At 29.3% G+C, this 22,340-nt stretch overlaps 2 protein-coding genes across 5 annotated transcripts; both read left to right on the top strand.

Moving 5' to 3' along the window:
* Positions 1-3,799: 3,799 nt before the first annotated feature.
* Positions 3,800-10,028, top strand: LOC111298885 (ethylene receptor). Of its 2 annotated transcripts, none has more exons than XM_022893623.2 (7): positions 3,800-3,943; positions 5,537-6,207; positions 7,105-7,473; positions 7,564-7,830; positions 7,937-8,064; positions 8,202-8,402; positions 9,335-10,028. In XM_022893623.2, exons 2-7 carry the CDS (start codon positions 5,563-5,565, stop codon positions 9,690-9,692), a joined length of 1,968 nt encoding a protein of 655 aa, XP_022749358.2. In that variant the 5' UTR covers positions 3,800-3,943; positions 5,537-5,562; the 3' UTR covers positions 9,693-10,028. The 2 variants fall into 2 exon arrangements, with proteins under 2 accessions (XP_022749358.2, XP_022749357.2); XM_022893622.2 differs by having other exon boundaries at positions 5,264-6,207.
* A 5,368-nt stretch (positions 10,029-15,396) lies between these two features.
* Positions 15,397-21,673, top strand: LOC111298884 (polyadenylate-binding protein-interacting protein 9-like). 3 transcript variants are annotated; one of them, XM_022893620.2, is made up of 10 exons: positions 15,397-15,977; positions 16,595-16,705; positions 16,802-16,846; positions 17,304-17,376; positions 17,470-17,582; positions 17,724-17,783; positions 17,936-17,983; positions 18,091-18,159; positions 21,234-21,295; positions 21,379-21,673. In XM_022893620.2, exons 1-10 carry the CDS (start codon positions 15,777-15,779, stop codon positions 21,434-21,436), a joined length of 840 nt encoding a protein of 279 aa, XP_022749355.2. In that variant the 5' UTR covers positions 15,397-15,776; the 3' UTR covers positions 21,437-21,673. The 3 variants fall into 3 exon arrangements, 2 of the variants coding, with proteins under 2 accessions (XP_022749355.2, XP_022749356.2); XR_016329564.1 differs by having other exon boundaries at positions 15,411-15,977; positions 18,091-20,377; XM_022893621.2 differs by lacking the exons at positions 16,595-16,705; positions 16,802-16,846 and having other exon boundaries at positions 15,724-15,977.
* Positions 21,674-22,340: the final 667 nt, after the last annotated feature.

Here is a 22,340-nt window from a genome sequence, read left to right as displayed (position 1 = left end):
AACTTCTTCAAAAGAAGTTTTTTTTTATATTAGAATGATGATAGGTGATACTATGTAAAATAAGAATACTGTGGTAGTGGAAGTTATGAGGCTTAGTAAGATAAGTTGGGTTATATATAGGTGTTAAACAAATGGACTATTCCAAACTATTGTCCCACAAGTAATTAAAATGATCCCCCAACTTTGATTATAGGTGTTTGAAAAAAGAGTTTGATTATTGATTATAAAAGTACCTATGACTATTGAAATCTCCACAATAAACATTATATTGGTTTTCGAATGAATGGAAAGCATTAGGATCATAGTTAGAACTAATAGAATCAGTTTTATTAGCTAGAATAGCTACCTATGAAGATATGCATTAAGGTCATCTAAGTTTCATTCCCTAGTAGGTCGCCTAGACTCTAAGTAATTAAATGACCATTGAGCCTAGGAATTCTTTAAAAAGGGGGTAGTATAATCTTTATAATTCCCGGTCTCATATGAATAGAACCTTGACATAAAAGAAATAGATTAATAGAAAATAAATTCTGAATTATAAAAAAGTTATGTTAATATCAATAGTAATTTTTCTTTTTCAATCCCTGACAATAATGCTAAGAACTTAATTAAGAATCTGCAAGTGTACAAAATCGAAACAAGTAATATAAAGTATCGTTCCCATAAAGATTGAAATATATGGAAGAGAACTAAGTATTGAAATTATTCACCTTTAATTATATCCAGAAGATCAAAAATTAATATGCAAAAACTAAATTTAACTACTTAACTGATCAAATAAACATACAAGGACTAAGCTGAAACTCGAACAGAACTTAAACAACTTAAATTAAATTGAAACCTATTGCAACTTCACTAATTAAACTTAGAAACATGTAAATTAAGCATAAACTAACATGCAAGATTCTAAAACATGCAAGAACTATTAAACCTAAATCTAACAATCTTAAACATGCAAAAACTACTAAACATAATCTGAATTAAACTTAATTGAATGCAAACAACTTAAATTTAATGAATTAAACTTCAAACCTCAAATTAAATTAAGAATAGAACTTAAAAAACATGAATTGTATGAATTAAAAGCACTCAAAAAGAGAAAACACAAATTGAATTAAATTAAAGGAAAGGACATAAATTTCAGAAAACTTAAATTGAATTAAAAACAAAACAAAACTTGAATTTAAAATAAAACTAAACTTGAACTTTACATAAACTTAAAATAACATAAAAAAAAAAAGCCTAAAACATGAATATAATGAACAAGAAAAGTTAAATAAGCTAACTACTCCAAGTTGGGTTGGCACCACAAACCCTTTTTTTTTTGGCAAGAATCTTAGTATGGCTTAAATATTTTAACAGCTTAAAGTCTTAAAGTTTTCAACTACCTACAATCTTAAATTTTTTTTCTTGAACTTTAAATCTTTTAAAATTGATGAATGGTGTGCGGCTAGGGCTTTTTCAAGAGAAAAGAAAAGTTTTTGAATTAATTTAAACCTTAAGCAGCCTTTTAGAAACAAGTCTTCAACTTGGATTAGGTTTTATACTTCTTGGAGACTTCTTAGAATTTGTCTTCAAGTATGACCCCTCTTGAAGAAAGAAAATTAATTCAAAATTTAAATCCAAAGTGTATTTCACCATATTTTTTGGAGTCTTTTTAAATCTCATGCAAGTTTTACCTTAAAGTAGGAATAAATGAAATTCAAATAGAGGTAGGAAAGCCAAGTCAACTTAGGATTCCCTAGTCAACCTAGGAAAACCCCTAAGTAGATCTCCTAGTAAAGGTAAAAATTTTAAGTTAAAGTAGGATATCCTAGTCAAACTAAGAACTTAAGTAAAAATGGGAAAACCTTTTTCAAGTAGGAAAACTAATTACGAGTTGATCTTTTCCAAATTAAAGTAGAATTTGTTAAGAATTCTCTAAGATTTAACAAGATTTTTTCTTTTCTTTAAAAATACTTATACATCATCAAATTAAGCACATTAAGAGTAGTATCTTATTTAACCAAGAACTTAGCAAAATTCATTCATTTAAGCACTAAAACAAGTCTAAATAATTCTATTTTATAGAGTTATCATCTTTCTTGTTAAGATAGAAATTTCGAGTTAAAGTGGGAAATCCTAGGGCTATTTGGACTTTTTCATGTATGGACAAAATTTTTAAATCAACATGCCACATAATCTTTCAAGTCATCTCCCTTGGCCAATGACAGTGGACTTTTTACAATGTCATCCATAATAATACCATGCATTCATGCCTCTATAAAATACCATAGACTTGCATTTAATTTGGATTTACTATTTTATCTTCTATAATGGCTAAATATCCCTTTCATAATTCTTGCATGAATTTTTTAATTTTTCATTAAGATTCAACCAAACTAAAGTCTTAAATCCAAATCTTAAATAAATTCTTACACTTTCACTCTAAGAATTTTCAAGGACTTCAAGAATCAACAAGAACACATTAAGAATCATCCAAGATTCATTCAAATGTATGAAGAATTATCTAAAATTGATGAAAAACTTCTATGACTCTTCAAGATTCACAAAAATTCAATTTCTTCTTCAAGATTTTTTATAAATGGCAAATTAAACGCAAAAAAAATCTTTATTTATCTAAGAACTAAGCAGAATTAGTCCATTTAAGCACTAAAAACAAATCTAAATAACTTTATTTCATTGAGTTATCAATAATTAAATTATTAAATTAATAAATATATTTATTAATAGTTAAATAAATTATGTAAAAATATTTCAATTAAAAAATAAAATTAATCAGTTAAAATCATAACAAAAGTAAAACAAAAAAAAAAAACATAGGTTATGTATAAAACATTTAAAAAATTAAAAAGCACACAATTATTTTTGAATTTATTATAATGAATATTAGCTTGAAAATATAAAATAATTATAATTTTTTAAAAAATAATTTTTTAATCCACATATTAAAAGATAATATTAACTATTATCAATTTTATATATCGTTTCACTTTAATGATAAAAATTTTTTATTCTTTTAATGATCGAAAATCATCATCAAGTAAAATCATTCAGTACTTATCAAGTACGATAATATAATTACTATATGTAAATCATCATGATTTTTTTTAATATGATTATCTCATATCAAATACTATTTAAATATTTTTATTTTGAATGAAAATTATTGCATGTGTTGTTCTTATATTTTATTCTTTCTCAAATATTTTTTATCTTATGTTTAGAATTTTATCTTATTTTTAAATAAAAAAAATTTAATTTTATTATGATTTGATATCTTTATTATATTACATGAATTTTATATTTAATTTAAACATGTAAATTAAATGATATTAATTTATGAAAAAGGATTAAATTACACCCAAAATATTTTATACTTTTTAATATCTTTTTAATTACTGATTTCAATAAATTTAAAAAATAAGATTAAACTTTTTTTCACTTATCTTTCTATCTTTTAAATCGATCAAAATAATTGATTAAAAATATAAATTTTTTTAATTTTATATTAATATAAATTAATCTCTCCTCTTAATTTATATATCTATCCACACATTTTAATAAATAAAATTAATCTTACATCACATTTATCACAAGCAAATAAAAAAAAAATACTTTCTGCCTTTTAGGGAGATTACTGTAGGGTAGACTGACAGAGTTAATGGTCAGCATAATCTCCGCCACAAATCATGATATCAGTGGGCCCCACTTCAATATGTAACTTGAAACCCAAAACGGAATTAATTTAGACCGTCTGTTACTGAAACAAAAGCTCACAGATTGGTAACAACATCATAAGCCGCCTTTATGTTTCTGGTGTCTACTTTCTACTCCCTCTCTTGAAGGAAAAACTAAGACAAACCCACAAGGGCATATCGTCAAAGGTCGTCTTAATGGAAAGAATTTGCAATTAAGTTTCCAAAACAAAAAAATGAACAAGGTAATTCGTTCTTGCTTTCTTGTTTAATTTGTTTATGTTCATGTTACTTGATTTTTCTAACTGCTTCCGGTATCTTTTTCAATTTGGACATCTAATATTTGTGCCGTGGCAGCTTGTTGGGGAGATTTATTTTGATGTTGCAGCTAGAAGTTTGACTAGTTTGATTGGGTTTTTGGATAAGTTTCTGTTTTTGAAATTTTGGGTTTTTCTTCTTTAATTAAATTGAACTGTTTTCCAAACCCAAAGTACCTTCTTCTCTTCCAAACCCAGCATTTCCTCTCTCTGATTTCTCAGGTCAAGGCTCTTTTCTTCCAAAGTTGAATCAAAGATATTATTTTTATTATTCTGAATGATTTGGGGATTGGATAATAGGAGTGGAATTTGTTTTGATTGTTTGATTTCCTATAGAAGGTATTTATGTAACTTGACTAGAGGTTGCTTTATCATTTTCAGGATATAGTTTTCATTTTACATTGTTCTTGCAGGTCCTGGAACTTGGATATGTCTTTTTAGGATTAACTGTTATTAGGGATTTTTGTAGATTGCATAATTCTATTATCTTCTGCTTGTTTTTACCTCTCACATTGTTTGTTGGATGCCACCTTTTTTCTTTTTTATTTTTCGATATTTGTTATCATAAAATTTAGATAATGAGAAATAGTTTTCTCGATATTTGTTATCATAAAATTAGATGATGAGAAATGGTTTTCCTTTGTCTCAAATTTTTTGCATCTTTAATTGTTTAACTGATAATTTAGTGTATGTTTTATTAGCTCTTGCTGAATCCAAGTAGTCTAGTGTCTTTGTTGTGCGGCTTAGGCTTTACTTAACCGTTTTGCTTAATTTTGATTTCTTTGTTGTTTATGCTTAAGTGCCTGTTTGGTAAGCAAGACGGTAGGGAGGATAGAATAAGATTTGAAAGTGGGTACGATTAGGTGATCTTATCATATCTTATGTTTGATATAACCTAGTTTAACAATAGGATATTGTAGTAATTTTTATCCTATGTTGCATTTGGCGTAAATAGGATTAAATCTAAGATATGTTGATTTTTATGTCACCGGTCTAAATTAATCAATATAAAATCAAAATGAAAACTTTAAAAAATGTAACTTTTTAGGGTTAAATACGTAAAAATAAGCGTATCAAATGTACAATAGGATTGAGTCATCCTATACTAAGAGGGCGAGTCATCCAATTTCACATCTTGCATTCCCCTCCAAGTAAATACCAAACATTTTTTGTTTTATTCTATCCTCTCTCTTATGTTGTAAACCAAACGGGTTTGTCAAATGTTTATAATCTACCTTTTTCCTTCAGGTATATGAAGAAGAAGTAAGAGCTTAGGTGGTTCACTCAGAATGGAGTCTTGCTACTGCATTGAGCCACAATGGCCTGCAGATGAACTGTTGATGAAATATCAATATATTTCTGATTTCTTCATTGCACTTGCTTATTTCTCAATCCCTTTAGAGCTTATATACTTCGTTAAGAAATCTGCTGTGTTTCCATATAGATGGGTCCTTGTGCAGTTCGGTGCCTTTATAGTACTTTGTGGAGCAACACATCTTATTAACTTGTGGACTTTTACAGTGCATTCAAGAACTGTGGCAATAGTAATGACCACTGCAAAGGTTTTGACTGCTGCGGTATCATGTGCAACTGCCTTGATGCTTGTACATATTATTCCTGATCTATTGAGCGTACAAACTAGAGAATTGTTTTTGAAGAATAAGGCTGCAGAGCTTGATAGAGAAATGGGTTTGATTCGTACACAAGAAGAAACAGGTCGACATGTTAGGATGCTTACTCATGAGATCAGAAGCACGTTGGATAGACATACAATACTACAAACCACTCTTGTTGAATTGGGTCGAACTTTGGCATTAGAAGAGTGTGCCTTGTGGATGCCAACACGTACTGGATTAGAGCTGCAACTTTCCTACACTCTTCATCAACAGAATCCAGTTGGGTATACTGTACCAATCCATCTTCCTGTGATCAATCAAGTATTTAGTAGCAGTCATGCAGTAAAAATATCCCCAAATTGTCCAGTGGCAAGACTACGGCCTGCAGGGAAGTATGTGCCTGGAGAGGTGGTTGCTGTTCGTGTCCCACTCCTGCATCTCTCTAATTTCCAAATCAATGATTGGCCTGAACTTTCAACAAAAAGATATGCTTTGACGGTTTTGATGCTCCCTGCAGATAGTGCCAGGCAATGGCATGTCTACGAGTTGGAGCTTGTTGAAGTGGTTGCTGATCAGGTAAAAATTGCTCTCTTTGCTTCTTAACCATGTGTTAAATAATTTGTTAGCACCCTTCCCAATTTTTTGTGCTTTTAAATACTTTTTTGTCTGGTAAACATTAAACTGACTTAAGTTGTTTGTGCATGTTCATTAATAGTATTCTGAGTTCGATTATAATCTTTCTGATGACCTACTGTAATTGACTTGAGGTAATAAATAATAACTACATTGATTAGTCTCGAGAATTTTTTTATAGTTGATAAAGCTTTCCCTTTTCTTCTGTAATTTTGTTTCCGGTTTGCCAGAAGTCTAGGTTTTCTACTGACTCAGGGGAATATTGCTATCAATTGTGCATATCCTTTGACACTGTTGTTGCACTAGTCATTTATGGAATTTGGAGAGCTGGGTTGAAATTTGTTACTGTAAATTTTTTTCAGGGTTTTAGTTATTTGTACAGTGTCTCAAAATGACTTCAAATTGATTGGTTTACTGTAAAGGGAGGAAAGACAATATCAAATAAGAAAATGCTGTGCAGCAATGAAGAGCCTCTGTCAAAAGATTTACATGCATTTATTGTAGGAGAGATATTTTGAAGTTTTGTTATGGGTGTGCTTTTCTGTTTTGGATTTAGTCTGCAACCATAAATACTTGTTATTGTGATTATCAGATGTTAGATTTAATTTTGGAATTTAAAATCAGAGATTCTTTCTACACTCTATTCTTCATCTATATTTTCTTCCTAACGCTCTGCTCTGTCTCTTTCCATTATATCCTACCTATTGTTGCTGCATTCTGTTTTTCTTTTTCTTATAGACACTTGCTGTAGATAAGTTCGTCCCTCTCAGATTGCTGCTTATGTTCCAGATATCTATTTTGCTAAAAGCAATTATTTGTATATTTGCGTAATGAACTCAGGTGGCTGTTGCTCTCTCACATGCTGCAATTTTAGAAGAGTCAATGAGGGCTAGGGAACTTCTTATGGAGCAGAATGTTGCACTTGATCTAGCTAGAAGAGAAGCAGAGACAGCAATCCGTGCTCGAAATGATTTCTTGGCTGTAATGAATCATGAGATGAGAACCCCAATGCATGTGATTATTGCTCTATCTTCTTTGCTGCAGGAAACAGAGTTGACACCTGAACAGCGTCTGATGGTTGAAACGATTCTTAAGAGTAGTAACCTTCTCGCTACTCTAATAAATGATGTATTGGATCTTTCAAGTTTGGAAGATGGCAGCCTTCAACTGGAACTTGAAACTTTTAACCTTTATGCTGTATTCAGAGAGGTAGAATTCCATTTTCCTGTGACTTTTGGAAATTTCTAAAGTGCTGCTGGTGGTTTGTTATTTTAGTGACGTCCATTTATTGTGTTGTAGGTCCTTAACTTGATCGAGCCTGTTGCATCTGTTAAAAGGCTTCATGTTTCATTAAATTTGGCTCCAGACTTGCCAGAATATGCCATTGGTGATGAGAAGCGCCTGATGCAAACAATTTTAAATGTTGTCAGTAATGCTGTGAAATTTTCAATGGAGGGCAGCATTTCAATCACTGCTTTTGTTGCAAAATCAGAATCACTGAGAGATTCTCGAGCCCCTGAATTTTACCCTGTGCCAAGTGATAATCACTTTTATTTGCGTGTACAGGTTGGCTCCATTCTTGCCAGTTGTATTTTTCGGCCTTAGTCTGCTATCAGCCTATCACCTTATGTTAGAGGTTGGTAATGTGTATCCTTCTGTGCTTTTGGTGTAGGTGAAAGATTCAGGATCAGGGATTAGCCCCCAAGATATTCACAAGTTATTTACCAAATTTGCACAAACTCAATCAACTGCAACACGGAATTCTGGTGGCAGTGGACTAGGCCTTGCAATTTGTAAGAGGTACTTTTTTCTGTGTACTTACCATCTTATCTATGGTTGTAGTGAGTTGGCTTCAGAGGCTGCTTTGGACCAACTTCTCTACTGGTGTTTTGAATTTTTAGCTGTCCTAAGTTTTACCATTTTTATTATGTGATCAGGTTTGTAAATCTAATGGAGGGACATATTTGGATTGAGAGTGAAGGTCTTGGTAAGGGATGTACTGCTATCTTCATTGTAAAACTCGGTATCCCCGGTTGCTTGAATGAATCTAAACTTCCCATCATGCCTAGAATGTCAACAACTATTCACAGCCAGATAGCTTTTCCGGGGCTAAAAGTTCTGGTTATGGATGAGAATGGGTCAGTTCAATTGCGTTCATTTTAATCCTAATTTAATCAATATGTTTCCAAACCATATTTCTAGTTACAGATAATAAGTTCTATCTGGTACTCTTGCTTCTTACTTGTTTAGTTACAAATTCTTTTCCTGTATGCTTATTCTATGCATGAATTGTAGATTCACAATATTGAATATCTGTAGTTCTGCATTGTATTGTTATGATTGCATATGATGCTCTATGGTCTTCATGTGAGAACAAGCATGAAAATATTTAAAACTAACTAACAAGTAGATTTATAATGATGAAAAAGTTTATATCAGCAATCTGATAAAATTGTTACTGTAAATCGGATGGCATGTTTTAGAATGAGTAGTCAGTGATTACGAATATTTTAGAATGAGGTAGAATAATTCTAAGAATATTGAATCTCATGAGTGAGGGATGCCTTTTGCTCTACACTTTAAATCCAAGTTTTGTACGGTCCTCAAGATAGAAGATGTCCTAAGATATGACTATATGCCTAATATAGAGCAACATGGGAATATTGGTATGCAATTCCGTGTCACAAAACTTTTGTTAACAGTTGAGGTTGAACTCTCATGCTCATTTTTCTGCTAACCACATTGTGGTATAACTGTTTGGCTGCACGTGTAGACTCTATTAACATTTTCATGAGACCATTCGTTGTATAAAACTTATATGATGATCGGCTTATATGTATGATGGAGAAGTAGAATGAACCTTGTAATTGGAGTTTTGTCTGTATCTATTAATGATTTAGAGTCAGTTTTTTTTGTGGTATGCTTCAATCCAATTTTATGAACACTTTACATAATGTAGTTTTGGTAATTGGTAAGTAAAGCTTTTTCTGGATTTTCTTTTATCCTATTTTCGGTTAATTTTTTCCTGCATGCCATGTGAATGAGGATTGAATTTTATGGGGTAATGCAGGGTTAGCAGGATGGTGACTAAGGGACTTCTGGTGCATCTAGGGTGTGATGTTACAATGGTAAGCTCGAGTGATGAGTGTTTGCGCGTGGTTTCTCATGAGCACAAGGTTGTTCTTATTGATGTTTGTGTTCCCGGTATAGATGGTTATGAAACTGCCATGCGCATACATGAGAAATTTACAAAACACCATGAAAGGCCGTTAATAGTGGCACTCACTGGGAATACAGACAAGGTGATTAATGAGAACTGCATGAAGGTTGGTATGGATGGTATTGTGTTGAAGCCTGTTTCACTTGATAAAATGAGAAGTGTTTTATCCGATCTTCTGGAGCACCAAGTTCTTTTCGAGGCAATATAAACACGAAGATTGTTGGGTGACTGACCATGTGATGGGGAAAATGAATAAAACGAAGGAGACGAAAGAAATTCTCTGGATGGTGTAGTCTGCGCACATACCTTGCAAAATCAGAGAACTACAAGGAAAAAAATGGAGCAGTTGCTGCAAGGCAAATAACAAGGTGTGCCAAAAGAATTTTTGTGTTTTCTTTGTGCAACAAACGACAGATTTATAGAAAGTTCTGCAAGTAGTTGTCAACAGCTACGCTTGTTGTACCTGCAGTTCGGATCTGCAGCTGATTTTACATTTCCTTCTTGTATTTATTGGCCCTTTTATCTATGTTTTTATACATAAAAATTCTTTCATTTAAAAAAAAAAAAAATTCTCAAATGATTTCGGACGCAATAATGGAGGCAAAAAAAGAAAAAAAAAAAAGAATTGAAAATTGTAAACGAAAGCAAATGCTAAAAGAATACATTTTCAGTGTCATTTCTACGACCTTTTATTGCAACGAATGAAGAAATTAAACAAAATGAATATATTCATGCTTCAATTTTCCTTAAAAAAATTAAAGTAAAATGCTCATGTATTAAAATTTAAATTTAAATTTAATTAATTTATATAATTATTTTTAAAAATTAATATCTAATAATTTAAATTTTAAATTTTAATATCTATAATTTTTTATTGTTAAATTACAATTTTCTATGTAAAAAAAATATATTGTACTCAATATATAAAGAGAAATGATTCATTTACACTAATATAATTTTTATATTTTTTAAAATCTTTAGATCAAAATTATAAAATTATAAAATGTTTTTTAAAAATAATTTATAAATTTAATTTTAATTTAATAATATAAAAAATATAAAAATTATATTTATGTAAGTGATTCCACACATATAATATATATATATATATATATATATATATTCATGTTTCAACTTACCATCTTCGTTGAAAATGTGCATCACGTCTCTATCTAAATTTAAGAAATGATTACGACGTAATAGCTTAACTATAATTGTTGAGTAAAAATGGTGAGAACAATAATTTTAGTTCATATTTGGTATATAAGATAATTAATAAGATAAGATGATAATTGTTTTATATTATATTTTATTTTTATTTTAAAAAATAAAGTTATAAAGAGAATTAATTATCCTCTTGATACAAGATAATTTAATCTTTTTAGTACAAAAAATTGTTTTTAATTTATGAAATTAAATTTATATATTTTATTATATCTTTAAAAATTATATCAATAATTTAAATTATATAAACTGTAAAAAAAAATAATTGACTAATAAATAAATTACCTTATTTTAATATTTATATATGTCAAACATAAAATAAATAAAATTATTTAATATAATTTTATTTATAATATAATTTTATTTTATCTTATTATAATTTTATATATCATATACATCCTTAATTTATGAACTGAAATTAGTTTTTGGGTCCAAACTCTATCCACATATACAATGGCAGGGAAGTAAGTTAGGTTCAAAATTGACTTGCGAGAAATTCTAACCAAATTGGATTTTTTTTCTTTTTGGAGCGAATAATACTTTTTTAAAATTTTTATTTATATTTTTAAATTATATGTAAAAAAATTATAATTATAATTAAATATTACATCATTAAATAATCAAATTAATTAATTAATCAAAAAAATTAAATTTTAACTAAACAAATTTAGTATAAAATTAAACAAAATTCAAAAATAATAAAACTTGAAACTATAAAAATATATATAGGATGAATCTATACGAGTTAATCAAATTGTTAAAGATAAAAGTTTGATCTTTGTAAAAAAAACTCTAAAATAAAATTAAAAATGCACTTGACATAAGCATATATGCACAAAAAAGTTTAAAAATGAAATTAAACTTGGCAAATTTTAAAATATATAAAAATATGAAAGTCCAATGAAAAGGAAGAAAGATCTGAACCTCGGCTACAATCGACAGTTAAGCCAAGCCTAAATAAATAGTGGTAATCCTATAGAAAATATATATAATAAATTTCTAACTAACGCCCTTGGGCTGTGCAAAATATAATAAAAATTATACAGTAGATTTTAACATTATACTTAAAGAATTTTTTTTTTAACTTAATTATTAAGAGATGAGTTGAAAATTATATAGGCTTGATCCCGTCATCTTCTCATTTTAAGGACATTACCCCTCTTTTACATCCTAAAAAAAAAAAAAAACAAACCTAAAGCAATATATAAAGTAGTAGTAATTAAAAAAAAAAACGTTGCGAATGAAAAGCGAGCCTAAGGAAAAAGACAGATGATTCTTAATGTCAGCAATTCTTTCATTATGTTTGGCGCCCCATCAAAGTCCCAATTCTAGCCCTCTAACTACCAAAAGTTTTATCATATTAAATCAATAAATTAGTATCAAATCACGTGGAATGCATGTATGCATGTCATTAAATAATAATTTTTTTAAATTATAATAATAGAAATTTTATGTTAATGAGTAAGAGTAAGTTTTTAAAACTTTTATAGTCTTAAATTTAAGTCTCACCATGTGAGTTGAATGAATATTATTAACAAATTTCAAATATAATTTTGATATAAATTGTTAAAATCACGATAGTTTTGATTCTAGTTGTTAAGTCAAAAAATTTTAAATCAATTAAATAATTCAATCACTAAAATATAATTAAATAATTAATTAATTATACGAGAGATAATAATTTAATATGATTTAACTTAATTAATTTAAATCAACAAATAAAAAAAAAAGATTCACTAGTTTTAAAAATTTATAAACATACAATCTCAATTAATCATTCAATAACCAATACACATAGATCTTCTTATTATCTTATAATTTTATAAAATATTTTTAATTTAAACAAATATACATTTATGCACACCCATGCCTATGGGAATTATATCAATTTTTTATAGTCCATCCAAATAAAAATAACATTTATTATGCGTATGTGAATTATTTCATTCTCTTCGTGTCTACTGTAAACCTTCAATAGATACCCATAAAGACTTTTTCAAACTTTTCTAATTTTGTAGTGTATTTATAAAAAAAAATTATACAACTTTTTTATATTTTTCTCTCGTACTTAACCTATAAAGGCTTTCACTATTTATAAGTCTACTCACTTATCCATCAAGAATTCATTTCTTCCTAAAATTTTTCTCTTGTAATTTTTTTTTATCAATCAAGTAAAATCTAGCCAATTAAAAAAAAAATCAAACAAATCTCTTATGAAATTTGAGTTACTATTTTTAACAATTTTCTCATTAACTCAAATTTTATTAAATCATCATTCCATGCTAGAATTTTTCTCTTGCAAGTTTTTTTTTTCATTAAATAATATTTTTCTACTATAAAAAAATGTTAAACAAATTTTTTATGAAATAAAAGTCATTATTCTCAACAGTATTCTCTTTGACTCAGATTCCATTAAATCATCATTCCATGCTAACATGCTTGGCTTTATACGCAATAAAAGTTTCGTAACAATCTTTTTGTATATTTTTACGCTTCTCGCAAATCGATCTCTCATAATATGAACTCAAACTCTTCTTTTAAATCGAGTTTCTTTAGGTTTATCTCTTCTCACACTTTGAACTTTCTCTCTGATGCTAATTGTTAGGTATTCTATCCATAACTACTTGGAACATAACCCAGATACCGGTTGATAGGAATACCATTCACAAGCCTTAAAACATAGCTCTAATATTAATTGTTAGAATCACGATAATTTTTATTTTGGTTGAAGGCCAAAAATTAATTAAATAATCAAGCAAGCAAAAGTATAAGAAAACAATCAAGCAAGTAGAAGTATAATAAAACAATCAATTAATTATACAAAAAATAGCAATTTAGCATAATTCAATCTAACCGACCAATGTCCATAAATGAAAAAAAAAATCTACTAATCGTAGAGAGTTACAAACATATAATTTTAATCAACTACTCAACAATTAAAACTCATGTATTCTCTCATTTTCTTCTAATTTTTATAAGATATTTTCAATCTAAACAAATATATACATATATGAACCATATTTATATAAACTATTTAAATCTCTTTTAATCTATCCAAACAAACATAATATTTATCATTTACGTACGAATCCTCTCATTCTATTTTAAATTAATAGTGATTTATTTTATTTTATTGTATTCTTATTGCTCAATGTTCTTTTTTATGTATTGAGATATTCTAATAAGACAAACACATCAACATTTTGGTTTTTTAAACTATTTTAATTATTCTTCTCATCATGGCACCAAGCACTAAAATACAAGAAAAACAATTAAAAAAGATTTTAAAATTATTAAATTTATTATAACATAAAAATTATTATAAATACATAACACTTTAAAAACATTTTAAATACTATAATTAATCAAATTAATCAACATGATCGAGTATTAAATATTAAATTATCCTAGCATGTAATTTCTTTGATGGATAACATACACCTAAAAAATTTAAATGTTGCAATAGTTTACTTGAGATGAATTTAGGAATTTTGGCACAACAACTATTTATAAAACATAAACAATATTTGGCACAACTAAATAAATATGTTAATATTGTTGATTAGAATTTTTTTTTTAAAAGGTGTTGTTATATTGCAATTATTTCAAATAATTAAAAACATCTTTCGTCCATTTTTAAATGTCATTATCAATATTTATAAGGGTAAATTATAAAAAAAATTCAAATAAATTTACTTTTTGAGATTTAAATATTAACACTTTATCATCTTGTAAATTTTTTTTTGTTAATAATTTTTTAGTCAACATAAAAATGATATATAGCATTGAAAGAGTCTTAAAAAAATAATAAATAAAGAAAAAATATAAACAAAATTAGCTTTCAAATTAACGAAAAAATTCAAAAATTAAATATATTAAATTTTTAATTTCGTTCATGAAGTTAAAAACTTCACTAAAATTTTATTGAGTCCATATCAAATAAATTTTCTTTTATTAAGCCATAAAGACAAATTTGTCTGTTCTTAATTATAGAGTGATGTAATTTATCCTATTTATTATAATAATAATTCATATAATTAATAAGAAATTAAGATGGTTTGATTAAATACAATAAAAAAATAAAAAAGTTAAGAAATAGTAAAAATTGAGAAATAAAATTATAAAAAAAGGAAAAATGAGAAAAATAATGAAATTATAGGGATTTGCAATCCCAACAAACTCAAAAAATAGCGGTTACATGGTATGGATGATGATACGCCACATCCATCCTCCCATTGTATTTATAAAAAAAAAATGAAAAAATATATATAAATAAATAAACTCTAAAGTTTTACGCAATTCAAGTTTTTATTCAATGAAATTAAAGTTATAAATTTTTATTTTATTATAATTAAAATTTGACATAAAATATTTAATTTTTTATTGAAATTATTATATTAGATAATTTAATTTATAAAAAATAATTATTTAAATCCATTTGATGAATGAAATGATAAATATTTTAAAATTCTATTAATTGAATATTATTCATTCAATTTTAATATTTAATAAATATAATTATAATATAATAAAAATTCATAATCTTAATTTGTACAATAAAAAATTCACGGTTTCTTTGCAATTATTTAAGTAAAAATTTCCCGATTCATTTGGGCATTAAAAAAAAAAAGTCTTAAGTCATCCTTACGTTATAGCGGTCCTTCCCTTCCCTATTTTTAACGTCCCTCACTTTTTCTAATGAGAAAGAAAATAAAAAACCCAAAAAAAAAAAAAATGATGTTGTTCCTTCCTCCATTTCTCACCCTTTTTTTTCCCCTCTTTCTTTGATTATTTATATAAGTTCCTCCAAAACCCTAAAGAAAGAAGGGAAACCCAATCTGCATTTTCACTTTATTTCCATTTCTAGAAAATTTTTTTTCCCAAATGGGTATCTATCATTAGGCATCAATAGTAAAAAAAAAAAAACGATTTCTCTAAACTCTTAACTTTCTTGCTCTGTAGTAAGAAAGAAGAAATACAGAGAATAAATTTACAAAAGCAAGTTCTCTTTTCTTCTGATCATTTTTTTCTTCTGTTTGGGGGGGGGGGGGTTTGGGGTTTTGATTCTATGGCTGCGCTTGTTGACAAGGCAGGTGAGGCAGTTGCTGCTGCTGCTAATGACAACAGCAATTTGGTGGTGGAAACAGCTAAATCAGAATCAAAGGAATTCAATGTGCAGAAGCTGGTTGATATGTTAACAAAGTTGAATCCTTTGGCCAAAGAATTTTTCCCATCATCTTATCAGACCAATAATAATAATTTTAATCAGGTGCCTATTAATAAGAAATCAGTTGGGAATGAGAATTACCCCAACAGAAGGGTTTTTTTTCTGATCATTTACATTTTTTAATTGCATTTTTGTTTACCTTAATGTTTTGATTTATGGGTGTTTGCTATTTTTTTCTTTTAGTTTTTTTTTTTTTTTGGGTTGTTTTTGTCTTGTGGGAAAACGGTTCTTTTTTTTTTTTTTGTGAGGTTTTAGGGGGTTATTGATGGCTATGGTTTTGATTACATAGATAAATTGGGGTTTTAGGGTGTGCTTTGTTTTATAATCCTAATGGGTTCAAAGTGGCAATTTGATTCCTGTGTCGTTGATTATTGAATTCTGCCTTTTGAACTGGTTTCCGATTTTTCCTCTTTGGATTGATAAAAGTGTTATGTTTTGCTGGCATTTATGATTTTATGGGCTTTAGTCGGCCTAATTATTGCCTTATTATTAATTTGATTGCTTGTTGGAACGTTGATGCAATTGGAGTCGGCTTTTCTTCCTCTGCTTGTCATATATGGTATAAGGTTATGCTGAATTTTGACACGTGAGGGTCTTGTATTTGATCCTTTTATTCCCTTTGGTTACATTTGGTAAATGGTTATAGTTGTTTTTTTCAGAGAAGAAATAACTACAACCAGGGTAGAAGAAGGCTTAATGGTAGAGCTTTTCAAGCTCAAAGAGATGATAGTATTAGGCGAACAGTATATGTTTCAGATATTGATCTTACTGTAAGTTTAACGACGGCACCATTTAGTGATTTTTATTTTTGTTTCATTCTAATTTGGAGAAGTCACTTGTGAAAATTGTTTCTTTCTTTGTTTTAGATTACTGAAGAGCAACTTGCTGCCTTATTTAGTAGCTATGGACAAGTAAGTCAAAAAAGCTGGCTTTAAAGCTTTTGTTGCAATTTTGCTTGCTCCTGGCTAATGCTGCGTCTTGCACAATTTCTTTCCTTCTTGCATAAGATGTGTAGAATAATTTATGACAATGTTCTAGTTTTATCATTTCTGTCTTTAGAGCTTCTTCTCTCTCTCTCTCTCTCTATGATATGTGCAAAAGACTCTGAGTTTTCCATTTTTTTATCTTATTAAAGCAGGGTTCTTTATTTCATTTTTTGGTTCTTCATTTAGAGCTCCCTTAAAATGCTAAAAGAACTTTCAAATTTGATTTTGAGGGTTTAGTACCTCCTTTCTCCTTGAGAAAAAAAGGATGTTGTGGCTTTGGTTGATACTACTTGACAGGATTGATTTCTACTTGATAGCTTATGTGACAGATTACTGTATATATGACATTTCTGAGGTGGTTTGGGAATTATTATTTTTGAAGGTTGTTGATTGCCGAGTTTGTGGTGACCCGCATTCAATTCTTCGCTTTGCATTTGTGGAATTCGCAGATGAAGGTAAGCAGCTGCTGTGGACTAAACTTTAATTTTTCTTGTATAAATTGATGTACATTTATTCACATATTACATATATGAACTTTGCTTTCACAGAAGGTGCAAGAGCTGCTTTGAACCTTGGTGGGACAATGCTAGGGTTTTATCCAGTTAGGGTCTTGCCTTCAAAAACTGCCATTCTTCCTGTGAACCCTACATTTCTCCCTAGAGTATGGATGAATAACTTTCTGGCTCTTATTTGTCTTCACTTTATCCTATGCGGTTTCACCAGTACTAAATAACTTTTGGAGTTTTGCTGTATATTTTTCTTTCTGGCCTCACTGTTGATAATTATAATAACTAAATTACAGTCAGAAGATGAAAGGGAACTGTGCACCAGGACAGTTTATTGTACAAATATTGACAAGAAGGTAACCCTTGTCTTTGTTCACATGAATGTTTGAGTATTCTTCTAGACTTTTTTTGACTGCAATAATTGGTCATCATCTCTTCCACTAGTTTGTACATTATTAATGTAACTTAGTTGATCAAATTCTCACAAGCATTTTCACTTTGATTGAAGGTTTCTCAAGCTGAAGTGAGGAGTTTCTTTGAATCAGCCTGTGGTGAGGTTAGTATGGTATCAATACTATGAACGCCCTTTTCTAATTGTTTTTGACAATAAGATTAAAGGTGGAGTCTTTATGAAAGTTGACATCTTTTTCTTTTAATTCTCAGGTCACTCGGTTGAGGCTCTTAGGGGATCGTGTACATTCAACCCGTATTGCTTTTGTTGAATTTGCCATGGTAAGTTCGTATTTTTGGAATTGATGTTGAAAAGGCTTTGGATTCAAAATTATTTTGAGATTACATTTATGATGCTTTGGACACTATGTTTCTAACTCTGATTCTAATCAGTATATTTTTCATGTTGTTAAATTATTTATAATATGCCATCAGCATCTTTTTGAAAACTATTTGTGCAAATGTAGCCACTGCAAATTTTCCTTGTATACTTTAAATTACGTGATATGTTTGACTAAAATCAGCCTTCATTCGTAATTTCTTCCTAGTTTTTGAACATATTTGTAATTCTTTCGTAGTTTTTTCTTTCTCTCTCTCTCAAAACAGTTTCTGCCCATTCTGCAAATTCTTGGCAAATGTTCCTGCTATCAGTGAGCTTCTTTGAGTGAAAACTTCACCTTATATCTTCAACAAATTTACATTAAATATATAGATGATTAGTAGATTAAATGAAGTCTACTAAAACACGAGTTCTTCTTAGATAATGTCTTGTTGCTGCCGTCGATCATATGAAAGCATGTTTAGTAATAGTATTAGCAAATTACAAAAATTTATACCAATAAAATGTGTTAAGGCTTGTCTTGACCATTTGACCTTACCTGGTCCTTTCAAAGGATCTTTTTTTCCTCTCATTGTGCAGGATAGGATTCTTTTTCAAGTTACTTCTTTTATGGTCTTATATATTGGCTGTAATACACTAGTTGGGGAAAAGAGATGGCAATCTTTTGCATGCAGATAAACAGGGTTTACTTCACATTTTTAGCCTTCGAGTTCATGGTGTGATGATAGTATTTAGACTGTGGCTTTGAGAAACAATAATCTTGACTGCAGCTTTCTAATTAATAAATTAGAGTTTATTTTACAAAATCCTGAGATTGAGCACACTCTGCAGTAACATTTGCTTCAAGCCTTGTTTCACGTGGACCTGACTTCACTGCTAACCTTCTTAGCCTATGCTGTGAAAGATAAAGAGTAACCTAGTAGTCTATCAATTTATGATCTATTTATTATTATTATTTTTTTTTGGGAAAATGTGACTGGGGACTTAATCCTTTTGTCTGTTGGCAGTAGGCACTGAGAATTAGTAATGATATCAAGAAGATTAGATGCTTAGGTCTCAGTACCAAAAAAATATTGCAGTAGTAATAGTTGTATTACTTTTTACGTCAAGAGGTTCTGTGGTTTCTATATTTTGCTTTGTTGGATGGTCATGTGACTGTTTTCGACTAACAACACCTCTTGAGTGTTTGCCATTATTGTATGTAAACTGGAAATTGGGTCTTCACTCTCTTATGTAAAAGCATTTCAGGGATCTTTTTGTAGATTTTGGCAACTGATGTCATGCGTTGAACCACTATTGACTGATTGGAGTGGTATAAGATATAGGATATGATATGTTATTATTTTTGGTGCACTTATGGTTTTGGGATTGCTTAGTCATGTTACAAGCAGCAAGCGAAATCGGAGGAGAAGCCATTTTAATGTAATAGGGAACCAAAAATAAATCAAATAATCTTTGTTATTGATTTACCATAATTGTTTGAGAATGATGTTTACTTCTCCATTAGCCAATATCCATTACCGATGCTTCTTTATTTTCCTGAGGATTTATTTTTAGCAATTTGCATTTAGAATGGGACAATAGGTATTATTGGATTGATTAATATATTAACCTATATACTTTGGACCCTCGTTTGGCCTTAAAGATCTTTGCTACCACAGCTTTGAGCCTAACATGTGTGATGATCATGATAGCCATATGCTCGTTGTAGGATCTAAATCAAAGGTGAAGATTCAAGTGGCTAAATTTAATAAGTCATTTATGAAATTATTGTGCATTGCCCATGAAAGTATATCTGCATTTTGCATTAGAGAGTTCGAATTGATCACATAATGTAAACTATAGGCATGATTCACACAAGTAAGGAAACATGGGTTATTTTTATACCCTAAATGCCAAATTTAGCAGCTTTGAGCTCAACACAGAAGTTTTTTATTTCAAAACTTTTTTGCTTTGAGTCTCTTGTTCAAATGAATTTAGGTTAGTGATTCGAATATTTCTAGATGTATTCTCTTATATCAATAAAAGGTGTTTGACTTAATTCTGGAATTAACTTATTTTAGTCTATACCTTCCTATTTATTTACAATTTTTTTCTCTTCTCTTGGTTTGCTTGCATGTGAAAGCCAATTTTCTTGTAAGCAAGTCTGCAGCCATAATGGTAAATGGGTCTAAACTGAGGTTACATTCTTTATAATTTAGCTTTTCCATGTGTAATCTCCATCCCACTTCTTTAGTATGTAATTGTGAGACATCTGATAGTAGGTTTGCTCAATTAATGCTTTTCTTAGACCTGTTTTACTTTTTCCAGACCAGCTAAATGGAAGAAAAATTTCTATCTTCCTTGATTTTCCTTTGATTTTATATTCCTTTGTCGTTTTTTGAAATCTTAGAAATTGTCGATAGTATTTACTAAGCAGTTATGAACAAAACTATACACCTTGGATATATATATATATATATATATATATATATGTATCCCAAAAAATCATATATATGTGTATATATATATATATATATATACATATATATATGTATATATATGTATATATATATATCCCAACAAGTATTTTCTTTCCTTTTGCTTGTAAAGGACGTATGATCATGCAAGTTGAATGACTTATTTCTTCATTCATTAAAATATTGCAGATCATTTTCATAGATGTTAGTGGAACAGGTTGTATGATCACTGTCTGTTTGTTTGATTGCTTGTTTACCATGGAATTCTTTTGCCACATTACAGCTTGTTTTTGCTATGATAAGTAACCATCCATCCACTTTTGCATTAAATCAGCTGTACATGCATGTGCACACACCAAATCAATCATCATCATTCAAAAGCATGACACCTTTGTGCATGCATTTTTACATATATGATCTCCAAAAAGATTTAATGACAGTTGATGAGTTAATGAAACATATAGCCTAATACTTTTACTAGTTTCCAAAGTAATAGTTTTTCCTGCGGAATGTTTTGTGCCTTGACTCTGATTGATAGTTTCCCCCATTGTTGACAGGCGGAATGTGCCATAATTGCACTGAATTGCAGTGGGATGGTGCTAGGAACCCAGCCCATCAGGTGTGTCCCCAAATTCTTGCTCTAAATTTCATGCTTGTCATCTAATAAACTAATGCTGCTATATTTAAATTCTTAACTTTCAGGGTAAGTCCTTCAAAGACACCTGTGAGACCGCGAGTTACCCGTCCAACATTGCATTAACTGATCAACCAAGCCTTTTAAAATCCATGGATGGAATTAGGTGACTTCCCAATGAAGGGATGGTGAAACTTTCTTTTATTTCATTATTTCCATCTTTTCTGTCGCAACAGTTGCTTTTTATCTTCGACTGAAGACATCATGGCCATGCTTCGGATTGAAGCTTGACGTTGAGAATTTTTTACCTTATTCTATCCCTTTGTTTTGACAATAATGTCATCTTGAGTGTCTTTTCTGCTAGTTTCCATATATATTTCAAATGGTGGTTATAAGCATGCACATGCTGAGTGAGGAACCAAAATTTAGTACCATCCCATTCCCATCAGGTTTTTCTCATTTTCCAAGTTATAATAGCTAGAAATCTGGTGTAAGTCTAATGCCTTTAGGAAGGACACCAGATCAATCTCCTTCAAAATTTACACTTAACTATTCTGAAATTTGTTTTATTATTTTTTATGCTAACACCGCTAACTTTTCCGTTATTCTTCAAAACATTTTTTTTCCTTGTTCAATTCCCAAATTACCCAATGCAAAACACTCGTCTCCCTCTCCCTTTTTCCTCTTTCTTATTTACTTCTTTTGCTTCATCCCACTAGATAACCAAGGGGCCACCAATGGAGATACCAAAATCAATAGGGATACCTTGAAAACCATTAATGAGATTGTAGCAGCCTTTTCAAACCTTTTTCAAATTCAAGTTTTTTTTTTTTTTTTTTTTTTTTTGAGATTTTCAAATATTAGTTTGAAAATTGATATGGATGTGGGTTTTGTGATTTTTGGTTTAAAGATTTACAAACATCTTGGATGTTTTTGAATGGAGATAGATGCTTAATACAAGATAAGTGATCCGAATATTGAAGACGGAAATAGAACAAAAGGAAAACAAGCGAAAGAGAAAAAATTTTAA

The sequence above is a fragment of the Durio zibethinus genome, chromosome 18 (genome assembly GCF_047325235.1).
Source record: "Durio zibethinus cultivar Kanyao isolate XHJ-2024 chromosome 18, ASM4732523v1, whole genome shotgun sequence".
Lineage (NCBI taxonomy): Eukaryota > Viridiplantae > Streptophyta > Magnoliopsida > Malvales > Malvaceae > Durio > Durio zibethinus.
This window is presented reverse-complemented; position numbering and strand designations above follow the sequence as displayed.